The sequence below is a fragment of the Delphinapterus leucas genome, chromosome 5 (genome assembly GCF_059928025.1).
Source record: "Delphinapterus leucas isolate spDelLeu-1000000601 "Yukka" chromosome 5, BTC_Dleu_Yukka2, whole genome shotgun sequence".
NCBI classification, from domain to species: Eukaryota; Metazoa; Chordata; class Mammalia; order Artiodactyla; family Monodontidae; genus Delphinapterus; species Delphinapterus leucas.
Window position 1 is genome coordinate 112,739,836 of NC_143133.1, and position 18,771 is coordinate 112,758,606.

Here is an 18,771-nt window from a genome sequence, read left to right on the forward strand (position 1 = left end):
TTTGTATTTCTCTGAACTATTTTTTAAAAGGTAATTGGGTCTCCATGTATCCTTCTGCTTCAATTGGATTTTTTAAATAAGCAGTTATTCACTTAGTGGTTAAATGATTTACATAAAAAGTATTTCATAGTGATTCTTTGGTATCTTAAGTTGCTGATTACCACATCTCTTTTCCAGTGTTTTGTAATACAGCAGTAGGCCATCAAACAGCCTTCTCCTTAGATGTAATTCTGCCATGTATACTTAAAGGCTATCTTTAACCTTTCCTTGTTGTGAGTTTATTTACTATTAAGATTTATGGTGATAGGATGACAGTATACGTTTTAAATTTGCTGTACCTTAAAAATTACTCATGTATGTGAAAAGTCTAAATTTGTAAGTGTTTACATAACGTTTTGTCATATCTACCATGCATACAAATTGTTTCTCATTTTTGTTCTAGGATAAAAGATAAATGAATGTAAAATGTAAATGAAATATGCATTTGTTGATTTTAGAGCTCATTTAATAGCAAATCATAATTTATTTGGAAGCTCAAATACTGGGAAAAAGCTAAGCCTCATACGTGGCAGGAGGAGTACTGCAAGTGTATGCTGGTGTTGCTGCAATTGTTTCTGTTGGGTGCTTAGTGCTGTCTCCTCCCCAAAGTCCATAAAGCACACATATAGTTTATGTGTGTATATAACCTGTCTAATGTAAGAAATTGAACTTTATGAGCATCCCAGAGCTGGGAGTATACCTCCTCCCTTCCCTATCACAGTCCTTTCCGTACCTTTTAAAGGTAACCACTCCTAACCTTTTATGATGATTTTCTTAGTTTTTTATAAAAGAGTTTTACCACCTTTGCATGCATCCCTAAGCAATAGATTAGTGCCTGTTTTTGAACTCTAAATGGTTTAGACTTGGTATCGTCAGATTTCTCCCTTCCTCCTCCTTATTTTTTTTTTCCAACTTGATGAGTCTTACTCTTTAATTTTCAGTTCTACTAACTAACTTTTTTTCAGTTTAACTTTTCTGTTTGATTTTTTAAGTTTAAGTGTATTTTTGCTACAGTAAAGTTTGTACATAGGTTGAAAGTCTGAAAGGACCCCAACAGCACTTCTCTCTCTGTTCCACACCCCCATCCTGTTCCTCGGGAGCAGTTCTCTTATTCTTAGTTATTTTAGCCATTTGGGGGGTTCTTTTTGGTATTTGCTTTCATATTTCTCCATGACATATGTGCATGGATAGCTATAGTAGTTATGTGCCGTTCTACATGGCATGTGTGCACATATCTATAAAGACATGATCTAATGATGTCTTACTATGAAATATCAGGATTTAGCCCTATAATCCTGTTTCTTCTCTTATATACTTCTCTTCATCTTCCTAGTGTAGTTTTTCATGCTACTTGCTAAATCATTTTACATGTTTTCACTGTCATGACCATATATTGTTTTTATACCTGAGTCATGCTTTAAATTTCCTTTTCAGGCATAATTTTGTTTTCCTAGAATTAATGATTGCCTCATTCTTTCCTGAATTTAAAAAATGTTATCAGTTACTGATATATCCCTAAATTCTCTGACGGATCTATCAGAAACCTCTGGAAACATACATACTCTTTCGGTTTCACATTTTTTTCATGGAAACATCCCTCCTGGACCTTCAGCCCAGCTACTGTGTCCGTGCGTCAGTGGAAGTTCATTCGGGGAAGCAGAGCACTAGTGTGTGTGTGTGTGTGTGTGTGTGTGTGTGTGTGTGTATGGGGACTGGTATATAGTAAGAGATTTGTTTCAAGAATTTTGCCTTACACGAGTAGGAGCTGGTTAAATAAATTCTATGAGGCTGGTTGTTTTCACATCTGATGCCACAGCTTGACACCACGCGGCAAGGAGTCAGAAGTGAAGATGGATGTGTAGCGGTGAAGGGCAAGGGCAAGCTGGAATCCAGGAGCACCAATTCGAGGAACTGGGATCCACGTCAATTCTCACTGCCTCCCACCTTGTGATGCCAGCGTCCTGCAGAAGGAGCTAATACCCTTTGTCACGGAGCAGACACATACCTGGCCTGGGAGTCAGAGAAGCTGCAGGAGGACCCAGGGGAAGGTGGAGCAATTGTAGGCCTGGCTGCTGTCCCACGACAGTGGGGTGCGCCAGCAGATGGTGACAACTTGTGTGATCCCTAGTTTGGGGATCTACAAAACTTGTGGAATCACCTACATCAAAGCACAGAATGGCTGCTGCTTCACATCTGCCTTCGAAATCTTGCATGCAAATATCTCTTCTGTCTCACCTAACCAGAAACATGCCAGGAAGGGAATTTTGGGAAATGTAGTTTAGGTTATCCAAGTTGGCACGTTACAGAGCCACCGCAGGTGGCCTTGAGAATGTTCCTCTCAGATCTCTGACTGCAGGGAGTAACTGACTGATGGCCCCAGCTGCTGCTTTCTGGTATCCATCACCACGTCTGTGCCCCCAGCCAGTGAGCGAGCACAGCAGGGGTATTAACGGAGGCTCATTCCTGGGGACTCTGGAGTCTTCTGTCAGGCAGCCGTGGCTTAAGGACTTCTTGACAGCCTTGCCAAACCTTCCCTAGAACTGCACTGCAGTCTAACACATACACCCCTCCCTCCTTCCTTCCCGTCTCCTCCTGGGCCCAGACCTGCATGGCGTCTGACAGCTCTTCCAGCCTCCCCTGGCTCCCTCCCCATTTTCTTTCACAGATGTTTCCTTTAATAAATTTCTTGTATATCTGTTCATGTCTTGGTGTCTCTTCGGAGGACTTGGACTAACAGCCATCTTCTTAAGACATCCCTTCAACATCATCTTGGGAATTTCCTTCACTTTTTTCTTTAGTAGATTCCTTTTTCCCTGGATCCCATGTCTTCATCTTTCTTGATTTACTTCCTCTTTTGGTGAAATGCATCCTCCACATGGAAGGTAAAAATGTTGAAACCTTGCATGACTGAAACCTTTATTTTAATCTCACCCTCGAGGGATGATTTGGCTGGGTATGGAATTCTTGTTTGGAAATAATTTTTCATCAGAATTTTAAGCACATTCTCCATTGCCTCATAGTTTTCTGTGTAAATGTTGAGAAATACAATGCCACTTTTGATTACTGATGCTTTGCATGTGACCTATTTTTTTCTGCAGAGGCTTTTAAAATCTCTGTACCTTTGATGTTCAGAAATTTTATGACGGCTATGCCATGGGGTATATGTGTGTGTGTGTGTGTGTGTGTGTGTGTGTTTCCTTCATTTTACTAAGTGCGCAGTGGTTCCCATCAATGTGGAAACACCTGTCCTTTAGTTCTGGGAGGTGCTCTTATGTTCCTTCATATTTTTCCTCTATTTTCTCTGTTGTCTGTTTCTGAATTTACATTTGTTAGCTGTGATACTTCCTGCATTGAGCCACTGATTTTCTCATTTTTTTCTCTTTTCTTTTCTCATATTCCAAGCAATTCATTTAACTTTGTATAATTAAAAATGTATGTATATATATATTTCTAAGACCTGTTTTTGTTTCTTGGTCTTTTAAAAAATAGCATTCTGTTCTTGTTTTAAGGATGCATTCTATTATGTTGCAGAGGATATTAATAATGCTTTGTTTTGTTTTAAAATTTCTTGTCCTCCCTTTGCTGCTTCTCTTGAGAGTTCCTTTTTGTTTTTGCTTGTTTAATTTCCATTTTTTGTTTTTGTTTTCTTTTTTTTTTTAACGTGCCTGGAGATCCTTGGCTATTTTCTCATAGCCTAGGAGAGAGGCACAAATTAGCAGTTTGGAAGCAGTTTGTGCTCATGATAGAGTTTGATGCTTACCAGGCCTTACAGCAATGTGGTCAGGCTGGTACCCTCACCTCTTTGCACACATGCCACCTTCTCAGTGAGGCCTATTCTGACCACCTTACTTTAAAATGCACACACCTGCCCCCTGGTACTTCTGATCCTTCTTTCCCTGCTCTATCTTTTTCCCATAGCTCTTTTTCTTCCTCATAGCACTTTTATTACCTAATATATAATACCTTATTTATTATATTTGTTCATTTTTCTGTCTTCCCCCACTAGAGCATCGGCTCCATGAGAGCAGAGATTTTATTATTTTTATTGATATCTTCCAACCACCTGGTGTGCCCAGCCCAAAATAGGCATTCAATAAATATTTATTAAATTGGGGAGACTCAACACTGTGTAACTCTTTTCTTACGGGCTTTTTCTTTTTCAGCTTTTCTCTTTTCCTTATAGTATGATTTTTTCCAGAAAATAGTAATTCATTCTCCGGCCTTGGAGGCATGGGGCGGGGGATAGGAGGTGGGATGTGGAAGGAGCTTCAGGGTGATCTGCCTGGGAGTCAGCATCCTTATAGCTGAGCAAGATGAAGGGAGCTGAGGTTCACTGTTAAGTATGTAGATGTTTACTCACTTTTTAAAAAAAAAAATAAGGTGCTGCCATCTAGTCTTGCTTTACCTGAATCTAGAGCCTCCCTTCTTTAACTTGTACTGATAGTATAAACTTGTAGTTTTCTGTAGGAGTAGGGAAGGGATGGTCACCTGCCTACTTAAACTGGGGGCTGGTGAGAATCTTGGCATCAAACTATTCCTTATATGGACTTCAGCTAGTTTTATTGTTTGCTTTGTTCATTTTTAACCTAACCTTGGCACCCCTACCTTCAGAACTACCTGGTACTTTCAGTTTCAGAGATATTAGGGTACAATGCACCTTGCTTCTTCTTAACCTCTCCTATTCCCTTTGCATTTGTGGATTTATTCATTTTTCAGATTCTTCAGCTGTCATTTTCGTTGGGTTTTGGGAATCCATTATTTCCTAAACTATTTTTCAAAGCATTTGTTAATTATATTTGTCAAAATGGTATGTGCATAAGAATTGATGGATGATTAGATACATTTCCTGAATATAAAATACATTAGTTTCCAATAAATTGATCATTTTCTCTTACTACACCTGTCACGGTTTCCAGTATCCAGTACATAGTAAGTGTACAGTTTGTTGAGTGATGAACAGATTTGACTACTGGATTCAAGCTGTAGTGTGATGGCATTTTAATATATTGCTTGGAAAGTTTGAGGGTAAAAGTACTTTGCATGTGCTTATGTACTTGTGTGTTTTCTAGTGTCAAGAGAGATTTGAAAAAAGGTATCTACAGTTAGCATTTAAGGGATAGAGTGCAGGGATTCGAAAGTGGAGGCCAAGAGTTGAGAATAGTTGTCCTCATTAACCATGAGTGCTAGGTTTCTGAAAATGAAACAAACAAAATCTTGGTAAAAGATTAGGTAGTTACTGAACTTCAGACTTAAAGAAAAGTTAGTTAGGGGGACCAGGATCTCATGTGACAAACCAAAAGTTCTTTTATTATTCTTATATTTACAAATATAAAAAGAATTCACTAAAGAGCATACCTAAGATGCTTGACCCATTTTAAATGACATCCAGTTAGTGTCTCTTTGCCATCTCTTGATCTTTGGAATATTTTCAGAGTCAGTTTCGTGCACAGTGTAAATTTGCTTTTGCCTTACTGCAGGTTATATGGCTAAAACGTAGGTCAAGGACCACTCAACATGAGGCTGAAGAGGTAAGCAGAGACTAGATCACACAGGGCATTGTCAACCGTGTTAAGGATCATGGGTTTGTTTTTATTATAATGAGAAACTAACGAAAGGTTTTTCAAGTTAACATTTTTGTCAAATGACTCTGCTGCTAATCTGAGTTTGGATTAGAGGAAGACGGAAGTGGCCATGGCAAGACTAGTTGAGAGGTCACTAATAATCCTCGGCAACAGATATTGCTGAATACCTGTGCCACATTCCTCCATCTCTCTTCCTTGCCCACAGAGACCGCTTTTCACAGTAAAAACAGAAATTGCCTGATACTCCATTTCCAACTCTCCTTTCAGTTAGTGCAGAGGCATGTGATCCAGAAATGCCCAATGGGAAATCTGATAGCTTCTGGAAAATATTTTCCTCCTTAATTAAAAGAGGAGAAAGGCTTTTTGGACATTTGTTGTATGAGAACATGACGCTTGCAGCTGCTGCAGACATCAGACACAGCAGAGCATGACAGAGCAGAAAGGTCTGGGCCTTTTTTTTAAAACTTTTAACTTTTACATGGATACAAAAAGTCGACATATCATAAGTGAACAGCTCACTGAATTTTCACAAAATAAGGACACCTATGTAATCAGCAACAAATAAAAATCCAGAAGCCTTCTTTATGCTTCCTTATGCTCCCTCAAGGCTAACCATTATTCTAACTTCTAACAATATAGATTACTTTCACCTGTTTGTTTGTTTTTTAATCTGTTTGGTTTTTGTTTTTATTTTTCAATTTTTTACTTTAAGAGATGGCATCGTATTTTGCATGTGCTCTTTTGGGTCTAGCTTCTTTTACTCACCATGTTTGTGAGAGTCATATGTTTGGGTAGTTGTAGATTGTTCATTTTCATTACTATAGAATATTATGTTTTGTGAATATACTTCAATTTATTCATTTGACTGTTGGTATATATTTGGATGGTTTGGCTAACTAGTGTTCCTGTGAGTATTTTAGTATACACACTGTTGAATATATGTATGCGTTTCTGTTGGGTATATACCTCTTTGATTTGTAGTAGCTCTTTAAATAGTCAAGATAGGTGTCCTTTTCTATACATATATACATTTCTATACATTTCCCAGTCAGTGGCTTGTTATTTCCACTCTCTTAATGGTATCTTTTGATGAACAAAAGTTCTTAATTCTAAGATAGTTAATAAGTATTTGTTGGTTGGTGCTTTTTGTGTCCTGTTTAAGAAAATTTTATCTACTCCAAAGTTTCAAAGATATTTTATTTTCTTTTGGAAGTTTTATTATTTTACCTTTGATATTTAAATCCAAATTCATCTGGAGCTGATTTTTGTTTATGGGGAGAAGTGAAGTCAAGATTATTATTTTTTCCCCCAAATGGAAATCCAATTCATCAGCATTGCTTGGAGAGACCATCCTTTCCCTACTGCACCAATGTCATCTTTGACAAAAATCAGATGACTGTAAATGTGTGGGTCTGTTCCTGAACTCTAATCTGTTCCATTGGTCTATTAGTCTGTCTTTGCACTAATCCTACACTGTTTCAGTTATAACTTTATGTTGACCTTATATACAGTGACCTTGCTAATTAACCTTTCTTATTAATTCTAATAGTTTATAGATTCTTTTTGTATTTTCTAGATGTGCAGTCATATAATTTACAAATAATGTTATTTTTTCTTCCCTTCCAGTCCTTGTTCATCTTCTCTTTCCTTCTACCCCTCTCCCCTCTGTTCCCTTCCATTTTCCTTGAATTATTGTACTGTTTAAGACCTCCAGTACAATGTTAAATAGAAGGGGTCATAGCGGATGATTGTTTTGTTTATAATCTCTTTATGAAAGTTTTCAATATTTCTCCATTGTATACAATGAGTACTATAGGTTGTTTGAAAGATGCTCTTTTTCATATTAGGGAGATTGCATTCTGTTCCTATTTGCTAAAAGTTTTAAGATCATAAATGGGTATTGAATTTGTCAAATGCCGCTTTTGTGTCTAACAAGATGATCATATGATTTTTCTCCTTTTTTTCTATTAATAAAGTCAATTACATTGATTAATTTTTAAATGATAATCCAACCTTGCATACCTGGACTAAACTCCACCTGGTTTGATTTGATTTGCTAGTAATTTGTTCTAGATTTTTTTCATTTGTGTTTCATGAGAGAGATTAGTCTGTAATTTTTCTTTCTTATACTTTCCAACTATTGGAAACAAAGTATTCTGGCCTCATAAAAAACATTTTTAAAATGTCTCTCCCTTTTCTATTCTCTAAGCATTTGTGCAGAATTGATATCATTTCTTTAAATATTTGGAAGAATTGAATGGTAATGCCATCTGGACCTGGAGTTTTGTGATGGATTTTAAATTATGAGGCAGTTTCCTTAATAGATATAGTTCTATTCAGATTTTCTATTTCTCCTTTTCGTTAGCCTTGATAAATTGTATTTTTCAAGGAATTTGTTGACTCTGTCTTCTGATATATATGATCTGTTCAATCTGACAAATTTCTAATTGCAGATATTTTCAGCTCTACCATTTCCATTTTAAAAGTATATTCCAATTCTCAGATGAAATTATTTCATTTATTCGTCTTTCCCTCTTATTTCTTTTTTTTTTTTTTGCGGTACGTGGGCCTCTCACTGTCGTGGCCTCGCCCGTTGCGGAGCACAGGCTCCGGACACGCAGGCTCAGCGGCCATGGCTCACGGGCCCAGCCGCTCCGCGGCATGTGGGATCTTCCCAGACCGGGGCACGAACCCGTGTCCCCTGCATCGGCAGGCGGACTCCCAACCACTGCGCCACCAGGGAAGCCCTCCCTCTTATTTCTTAACTCTGTTAATAATAGTAATTTTTGATTGATTGCTAGACTAGACTCTAGATCTGTGCTGTTCAGTAGAGTATCCACTAGCTGAATGTGGCTTTTGGCTAATCTTAATTGAGATGTGGTATAAGTGTAAAATGCTGGATTTTGGAGACTTGGTACAACAACAAAAAAAGGCTGTAAAATAGCTCAGTAACTTTTTATATTGATCACATGTTGAAGTGATATTCTGGATACTCTAAATATAAAATTAATTTGTGCTCTTTGTGCATTTGAAAATGTAGCTATTAGAAAATTTTAAACTACATATATGCCTCACATTTGTGAGCCACACACTTTTTCTATAGGACAGTGCCACTCTAGATGCTGTTTTCTTTTTCTAGAGAGTTCGATTTTCCAGAGCTAGGTGGATGGGCTGAGAAGCTTTACTCCTCTCAGCCTTCAAGTTGAGTTGACTTGCGGCTGTACTGCAGCTTTGGTAAGGTTCCATCTGCTTCTGTTTTGTAATACCCCTATGTCATGGCCACTCAAGGCTGTCATTTAGGGGCCTGGTGTGTTCACTGGGCAAATTCTAGACTCTCAGACTTGTTTCCTCACCCCTGAGAGATTGCCAGAAACTCCGCTCTTCTGAGAGACCCCTTGATTATCCCTTCAGCCTCCCATTCCAGACAACTTCACAATGTGGCAAATATTTTGAGGGGAAAATAGGCCATGTGCTTAAAGCTCTTGAAGTCTCTAATTACATCTTTTCTGAAAGACCACTAGTCATAGCTCTGCATGTTTCTCTGACTTCAAGAAGCAACCCTCTATCTGGGCAAAACCATGATTTGCAGCATCTTACCCCATCCTACAATCAACAAATGCCCCCATGGTTAAAGTGGGTACAGAAAGACCGGCAACCTCTCTGAGGTTCTCTCCTCACCAGAACCTGGCATCCTCTAGTCCTCTTTGTTTTAGCAGCTCTCTGATAACTCTAAAGTGATGATTTAAAAAATTTTACCTATAGTTATCCTCAGTAGGAACACTGTCTGCTTCAAACTACTTCATTCTCTTGGATTTAAAAGAGATATACTTAAAGTCCAGACCTCTCTGGTGTGGCTTCTATCGTGGAATCTTTCTACCTTGCCTTGCCTTGCCTTCTATAGATAATGCTATCCTTTGCTCTAGAACCTTTAAAAGTTACCTCTTAAAAAAGAGAATATAAAATTTTGAATCGTCAGCATATAGCCATTTAAGGTATCTGAAGTCAGGGGTCTGGATTTGATCGTATAGGACAGTTGTATAGATTAAACTCTGTATTGTGAGACTAGTTTTAGGTCAGAACTGTGAGGAGTGCAACACTTAAGGAAGAGAAAGAGGAATCTCCAGAAAGACAAAGAAGAGATGAGAAAGGTAGGAGGAATATCAGAAGAAGGTGAAGTCACAGAGTCCACAAGAAGAGAACATTTCAATAAAGAGGGTGCATCAAATTATGTAGAAAGGGTAAGAAAGTTTGAAGTGAAAAGGACCCTGTGGATTTAGCAGTAATGAAATTTATATTATCTTATTACCTTACAACATTCTTATGAAGAAAGCATAAAAATTATATGAGAATAAAATTTATCCTAATCTTATTTATGATCTACAAAAATGACGATTTCATATGATTCAGCCTGATAGATGGAGAAGTAAAGGTTTACCAAAGAGAAGTAATTTGCTTAAACTCAAGAGTAGACACGAAATTCAAATCTTGTTCTTTTGACATCTGGTCTTATGTCCTTTGCACTGCACTACATGTTTTTATCTATTGCTATCATTTCTTAATTATTCATTACTTAGATAAGTCTTTTCTCCCTCTTTTTTTTGTGGTACGCGGGCCTCTCACTGCTGTGGCCTCTCCCGCTGCGGAGCACAGGCTCAGCGGCCATGGCCCACGGGCCCAGCCGCTCCACAGCATGTGGGATCCTGGGGCACGAACCCGCATCCCTTGCATCAGCAGGCGGACTCTCAACCACTGCGCCACCAGGGAAGCCCTTTTCTCCCTCTTTTTACAAAACGAAATCATAATTTTATTATGTGCGCATGTATTTGTTTATATTGGCTATTTTTCTTTTCTTTGTCTTAAAGGGACATTATTATTTTTTCCAGTTTTATTGAGAAATAATTGGCACACATCACTGTATAAGTTTAAGGTGTACAGCATGATGGTTTGATTTACTTATATTGTGAAATGATTACCACCATAGGTTTAGTTAACATCCATCATCTCATGTATTGATAGATGGTGAAAAGAAGAAAAAGAGATTCTCCTTGTGATGAGAACTCTTAGACCTACTCTCTTAACAACTTTCCTAGGTATCACACAGCAGTGTTAGCTATGGTTTTCATGGTGTACATTACATCCCTAGCATGTATTTATCTTATCTGTTTTTCTTTTTTTTTTTTTTTTTTTTTTTTTTGCGGTACGCGGGCCTCTCACTGTTGTGGCCTCTCCTGTTGCGGAGCACAGGCTCCGGACGCGCAGGCTCAGCGGCCATGGCTCACCGGCCCAGCCGCTCCGCAGCATGTGAGATCCTCCCGGACCGGGGCACGAACCCGCGTCCCCTGCACCGGCAGGCGGACTCTCAACCACTGCGCCACCAGGGAAGCCCTGTTTTTCTTTTTAATGATAGTTAAGTCTGGTTAACTTGTTGTTGTCCTCCAAAGATGTTCTGCAATTTCTTCTTAACATTTCTTTACCATTTTGGCTTTTGATGAAATTATTGTTTTTAATTGACATTGACTTCAAATGTAATTCATAATTGTTCATGTAGATTAGAATACTCTCTAGGTCTTGTCTTTTTGTTATGCCTCTTTTTTTTTAAACAAGTAACTTTAAGACCAGTTAAACTATGTAAACTTAACTCTCCAGGAACTCTTTCTGGAGGAAATTTCTCTACATAGAAACTTTTTCAGACTTACAAGTCCAGAATTAATATCTTGACCCTCTGTAATAGAGTGACTGATTTTGACCTTCTGAGGTGGTCCCTTCTTCACTAGGGTAAAAGAGCTTGCTTTCCATAGTGAGCTCTTTGAGTTGGATTCTGTCTTTCTTGTTAAGGTGCCTTTGTGGTATCCTTACTTTTAACACATTTGGAACTTCTGAAGTTTCTTTTGGATCATTTTAGACTTTCTTTTGCTGCAAGTAGGTCATGATTGCTGTTAACTGGTTCTGTTCCTTCCTAAGTGAAAGAATGGTTAAAACGCCAGGATCTGCTGCTTCTTGTGGTAACAGTTCTCACACTGAGGTTCTATAGAATTTCATCAAGTCACAGCTATGGTTAATGAAGGAGCAGAAGGTAGTGAGAGTGGAGAGCAGAGGGCAACTTGCTTGAAGCAACTTTCAAGTCATTGTTCTTTATTCTATTTATTTTCCAGGGATATGTGATTAGCAATAGGAAGGGACATGTGAACAGCTTTGTATTTAATATTTGATGTTATTTTATTTTATTTTTTTTTGCGATATGTGGGCCCCTCACTGTTGTGGCCTCTCCCGCTGCGGAGCACAGGCTCCGGACGCGCAGGCTCAGCAGCCATGACTCAAGGGCCCAGCCGCTCCGCGGCACGTGGGATCCTCCCGGACTGGGGCACGAACCTGTGTCCCCTACATCGGCAGGCGGACTCTCAACCACTGCGCCACCAGGGAAGCCCTTGATGTTATTTTTATTAACAAATGACTTTTTTTTTTTTTTTTTAAGGTAAGCTTTGTTTATGGTGGAGTTAATACTTATATATATCCTTAGAGGATACCCTTAAACAAATCAAAGCCAGAGTAGAGTTGTGACTTAGAGGTTGCTGATAGGAAGCAGAAGATCCTGGAGCCAGGCGGAGAGATCGCTTCATAGAGAAACTCTAATGGATTGTATTTACATACAGTTTTCACTGATAGCAGCAGATAGCAAGGAAGGAATGTTGAGGAAAGGTAGTAGCTCCTATTCCGAAGTGACTTGGTGGGCTTTGGGCTGGCAGCAGTGCTGATGTTGTGGGCCATCACATGGCTTGTCCTGCCACTAGGTGGAATACCTACTATGTAGGCTGCCCCTAAAACACACGTTTTATAAGTAAGTAATTAAATTACCAAACAAGATCATGGTCAAGTAATGAAATGAAGTGAAATGAAATGTTGAAGAAATATTTATTTCAAACTAACACTAAGAATTGGCTCAGCTTATTATAGCTGTTTGGGTTAGTTATAAACACCTGTAAAGCAGTGTTTTTTATGCAGAATTTTCACCAGTCTTATATAAAATTTTCAATATTTATTATTTATTTGCTACCCTTGCAAATAAAAAAACTAATGTTTTCTATTTCTGTGTAAGAAAATTACCACAAACCTAGTGGCTTAACACAACACGTATTTATTATCTCACAGTTTCTGTGAGTCAAGAGTCTAGGCTATCAAAGAATTCTTCTGAGAGAGAACTGATTTGGCAAGGTGGCGGGGGGTCACTGGTGACTTTGACAAGATTGGATTCAGTGTGTGGACAAAATTTAGATTGAAGTGGGATAAAGATAACTAGGAGGTGAAAAAAATTTTTAACTTTTAAAGGAGTTTTGCTGTGAAAAGAAATAGAATTGGGGCAGTATGTGGAAGAGGACATAGGATCAAGAAAGGGTTTTACTTTTAATGTTTAAGATGACAGATACAGCATGTTTGTAATGCTGATGACAGTGATCCAGGAGACAAGAGAAAATGATTTGGAGAGGTAGTGACTACGGTGGGAGCAGAGTCTTTGGCTGGGAAAGAAAGGGTGGGATCTATTGAGCAAATGGAGGAACCATTCTCACAAAGATGCAGGGACAGTTCAACTACAGTATAACAGCTGGTGGGAAGATGGTAATTTTTTTCTCTAATTGCTTCTATTTTCTTAGTGAAATCAGATATCAGCTCAGAGAGAGAAGATTAGAGCAGGTGTTAGGATTTGAGGGGAAGCTCAGAAACAGCTATTCCAGAGACAGTGAAAGCATATTTTCTAAAGGAATATAGTAAGAGTTTTGCATGGTGCTACATATATACTTGCATATATACTTGTCTTAAATTTAAAGTGAGAACCAGTCAGCATGTTGATTATTTTTCTCCAATAGGCATTGAACAGGAAGAGAGTTAGGTTTAACCAGGATTGTTGTGTTCTCCCTCAGAAAAGTATGAAACAGTAAGAGAGGAAATTGGATTTCAGTATATAAAGGGATTGATTATCATAATGAATTGTGGGGTATCATTGAGGAAAAATGGGAACTGAAGACATTGAATGGGTTAACGAACAGTAAAAAAGTAGATGGAATCAGTAGTCTAGCTGTTTGGCTAGGGTTGATGTTATGGCAGTGGCGTCACTTGAGAAAGCTGGTGACTTGGGCTATAGAGATGGGGATGCTTGAAGTCAAGATGTCAGCGATCTTACAGCTGCTGCCCATAATCCAATATAGAGCATGATGGTGGGGGAGGGATAACTGAAGTGGAGTGAAGATAAAAATTATTGGAAATGAAGAAGCTGAAGAGGAGAATCTGAATCATTAAATGGATCATCTCTGTGGATATTGAAATCACCAAGAAGGAGGATTCTGTTACTGGAGCAATGGAATACAGTCAATGGCATGTTAAAATCATGTGCTGAAACTTTCTGAAACTATTCCTCTTTTGAGTTCCTCTCCCAACCACACCAAATTACAAACAGATTTTTTAATAAGGTAAATATGTTTATTGAGAAAGGCATAGATAAGACATAAACTTAATAAAATGAGAATGATCCATATTCTCACCATTATAGATATTTCCTATTTATTTTTTGGCGAATATCCTTTCAGATTTTTGTATCCATACAAAAAATCATATATATAAGATCATGCACTACATGTTATTTAGTACTTTGCTCTTTAAAACTAACCAGAGGTAGCTGCAAATAACTGCAAACATATGAAGAGATACATCATTTTGAATTGCTATCAGGTATTCCAGGGTATGGATGTACCATAATTAGTCACTGTTTTACTATTGCTGCATAACAAATCACACTAAAACTTAGTGGTGTTAAACAATAGTAATCACTTATAATCGCATGGTTTCTGTTCAGGAATTTGGAAAGAGCTTGGCTGGGCATTTCTCTCTTGGAGTCTTTCATGCAGTTGCAGTCGTATGTCAGCTAGGCTGACTGGGACTGGAGGATCCACTTCTAAAGTGGTTCACTCATGGCTGGCAGGTTGGTGCTAATCGCTGGCTGAGGCCTTGGTTTCTTTCTACATGGGCCTCTCTATGGGGCTTCTTCTTGTCATGGGAGCTGGCTTCCCGCAGAAAGAATGATCCAACAGATGCAGGCAGAAGCTACAGTGCCCGTTGTGACCTATCTGCAGATGGTCACTTCTGACATATTCTATTTGTTGTACAAAGTCAGCCCTGATTCACTGTAGGAGGGGACTACGCAAGGCCGTGAATTACCAGTGATCACCCTAGGGGCTGGTCACCACAACCACCCTTCTACTGGTGGCTATTTAACTTGTTTCCAAGGAATATTATTATACCTAGCATCTCTGTGCCCTGTCTTAAGTATTTCCCTGTAGTTTCAGAAGTGGCGTTGCCAAACTACTTTTCAAAAAGATTATTATACCTATTTAATTTCCAAATCAGTCTATGAGAGTATACATTCCCCTCACCCTCACCAATACTTAGTGTTTGTAATTACTTTAATCTTTGCTAATCTGATAGACATTTTATAATATAGAGAGATATAGATATAGATAGATAGATATAGTATCTATTTAATTAGTAGTGAGATTGAACAATTTCCTTGTGTCTGTTGGTCCATTGCATTTCTTTTTTTCTTATATTATTACTGATATTAGTTCTTCATTGTGAAATTTACAAGTGTTTTTTCTCACTTTGCTATTTATATTTTTATTTTCTTTTAGTCTTGTAGATATTTTTGATGTTCATGTAGTCGTCTGTTTTTTTTTTTCATCATATTTGGGTTTTTGAATTGCTTTGAAAGGTGAACCCTACCAAAAGATTATAAACATGTTCCTGTATATTTTTTCTAATACTCCTGTAGGTTTGTTGTTGTGATTATTAATTTATATAGTATTAAAATTAAATATTTAAGAATTTACTTTTGTGTTTGGTATAAAGTTAATATCTAAACTTTTCATTTAATCAACCAGTGTTACAGTGCTGTATTTTTTTTTTTTTTTTTTTTTTTTTTTTTTTGCGGCACACGGGCCTCTCACTGTTGTGGCCTCTCCCGTCGCAGGGCATAGGCTCCGGACACGCAGGCTCAGCGGCCATGGCTCACGGGCCTAGCCGCTCCGCGGCATGTGAGATCCTCCCGGATTGGGGCATGAACCCATGTCCCCCGCATCGGCAGGCAGACTCTCAACCACTGCGCCACCAGGGAAGCCCTACAGTGCTGTATTTTGATCAATCCATCCTTTCTTCACTGTACATGTTAGTTTTCTACTCAATATCCATTCTCCCTAACCTTCTCCTGTTAGAACTCCAATTTTATTCAGCTCCCTACCCTGCAGAAAGTAGCCATGTGCTGCTACCTTCCCCAGCCCTTGGAAGTGAATCCTAATTGAGCCAAACCAATCATAGTGATTCCACTCCTCTCCTGATTGACTTAGGGATGGATATTCAATAAGAGCTTCAGGGAAGATGTGCTTGTTCTTAAAGAAGGGAACCAAGAGAGGAACAGTACTTGATTTCTTCCTCTGGAGAAGAAGTCTAGGAGAAATTAAGTTTGGGACAATGCTAGCTCACCCACACTGGAAGAACAAAAGGAAGATAGAACCTTGGTCCTAGATAGCATTTTTGAGCTTCTGAATTAACCTCTCCTGTGACTGTGTTAACTCAGGTATTTGAACTGTGTGAGGTAATAAATGTCCTCATCATTTAAGCCTCATTGAGTTAGATTTTATGTTACTTGCAGCCAAATGCATTCTGATACACCTGCAATGTGAAATGCAGTACCACACCATTTATTTAATACAGCTTTATACTAGATGTTAGTATCTGGAATTATCAGCCCTACTCCTCATCCCCATTTTTCTTTTTCACATTTTAACTCTTCCTACCCCACCCTTTTTTTCCAGAAAAACTTAATTAATATTTCTATCTCTGCTTTCTTTTTGGTTTCATCTGTCAAATGTATTTTTACCATCTGCTTGTATTTAGAATATTTCTTAATCACTGCGTTAACACACAGGTTTGTCTTTTTAAGATAATATGTAGTTACTTAGATTTTGAGGGGTTTTTTAAGTAACAGCTTTAATGAGATATAATTCACATACCATACAATTCACTGATTTAAGATGTATACATTTTTATCACCCCCCAAAAGAAACCCTGTACTGATTAGTAGTCACTTCCCATCCTGCCCCCCAGGACTGAGCCCTAAGCAACTACCAATCCACTTTCTGTCTCTATGGATTTACCTACTTTGTACATTCATATAATAGAATCATATACAATGTGGTCCTTTATGACTGGCTTATTTCACTTATTTTCAGGGTTTATCAATGTTCTACATACATCAGTGCTTCATTTCTTTTTATTGCCAAATACAATAGTATTTGTATTGTATGCATATACCCCAATTTGTTTATCCATTTATCAGTTGCTAGACATTTGGGTTGTTTCCATCTTTGGGCTATTATGAATAATGCTGTTACAAACATCTGTGTACACATTTTTGTGTGGACATATGTTTTCATTTCTTGGATGTAAACCTAAGGGTGGAATTGCTGGATCACATGGTAACTGCATTTAATCATCTGAGGAACTGCAAGACAGTTTTCTAAAGCGGCTGAACCACTATACATTTCTACCAGCAGTGCTTTAAGGTTCCAGTGTCTCCACATGATTTGGGGGTTTTTTTGACTCTAAGAAAGAACCTGAGTTTTTATGTGTGTGCATTTTTTATCGTGGTAAATATACATAAAATTTACTGTTTTTAATCATTTTAAAGTGTATAATTCTGTGATATTTAGCATATTCACAATGTTGTGCAGGTGTCACCACCATCCACCTCCAGAACTTTTTTATCTTCTCAAACTGAAACTCCATATCCATTAAACACTAACTCCCCATTTCCTCCTCCCCCAGCCTCTGGCAGCTGCCGTTCTACTTTCTGTCCCTATGAATTTGTTTCCTCTAGGTACCTCATCTGAGTGGAATCATACAGTATTTGTTCTTTTGCCACTGGCTTATTTCACTAGCATAATATCTTCAAGAGAATCTGAGCTTTTTTAAGGTGGTGTTTGGTACATGCATCTTTCATCATCTTATTTTATGCTGTCTATATATCATCCTGCCATGTCCTTATATAATATTATTTCCTTTTTTCCCTCTCTGTAGAGGAAATCTCTAGATTTTGAAATCAGCACCCTACTTTTAATTCTCTTATTGTTCCCTTTTGTAGTTCTTTTTATGTTCTATGTGTAGTTACGTATATGACATAAAGGGAACTGTGTTGTGGTGAAGAGATTAGTGGCCAATTTTCTCTTGCCCATATTTCTTTTATTTTATTTTTTTGGTATAATATAGGATTTTGGACAAAATTATTATTACTAAATTATCTTTACATTATGTAAACATTACATTAGTGTTTAAAAGCATAGACTCGAATCTCACTGCTTGTTTTAATCACACCTCTGCCACTTGCCAGCTGTGTGACCTTGGTGACGTTATTTAAACTTTCTGTGTCTCAGCTGTTACATTTGTCACATCAGGATAATAATATTACCTGCCTCATTGCTAGGATTAAATAGATTAATTTACTTAGTGCTCTTAGAGTAGTACCTGGCACATAATATGTGCTATATAAGAGTTTACTGTTATTATCATTAGCATTCTCCTTGAGGAATTATTGTTGGCATTTACATTTTATTTTATAAAAATTAATTTATTGTTTTTGGTTAACTGTGTGTGTGGTTTTTTGTTTGTTTGGTTGGTTTTTGGTTTCTTCCTCACTGCTAGGATTTTTATTATATCCTCTTTCTTCAAGTCTTATTGTCATGTTTAAGTTGTATCTGTTTGTACTACTCTGAGTAGTTTTTTCAGGTGTGATCCTCTGTCTTGTTTACCACTATATTTTCAGTCCCTAGAACATAGTTTGGCGCAAAATAGGTGTTCAATAAAGATTTGATAAATGAATATGTGCCTGGAGTCCTTGCATATCTGTTAGGCTCTGGCAAAAGGGGGCCTTAGAAGGAAATTGCAAGGCAGGAAGAGGAAAAGGGGACTTGCTTCTTTCTGTTTGAACGCTGTTTGCTTCCCATCATCCCAGCAATGTTTCTTCACAGCAGCAGGTCCTTCTTCTAGCAAGGCTTGAGTCCAGTTTGCAGTTTCTCTGACTCTCACGGTACAGTCGTCCCTCCATACCTGCGGG

The 18,771-nt window shown here is 38.0% G+C and overlaps 1 protein-coding gene across 2 annotated transcripts in view; it reads left to right on the plus strand.

Moving 5' to 3' along the window:
- Positions 1 to 18,771, plus strand: part of ANAPC10 (anaphase promoting complex subunit 10) — an 83,765-nt gene that overhangs the window by 50,749 nt on the left and 14,245 nt on the right. Inside the window, exon 5 of one of the 2 annotated variants that reach the window (XM_089912412.1) lies at positions 5,517 to 5,567. The exons of the other annotated variant lie outside the window; for it this stretch is intronic. Coding sequence (XP_089768538.1) covers positions 5,517 to 5,567 — 51 coding nt within the window. The remainder of the gene's footprint in view (positions 1 to 5,516; positions 5,568 to 18,771) is intronic. 2 annotated transcript variants of the gene reach the window in all.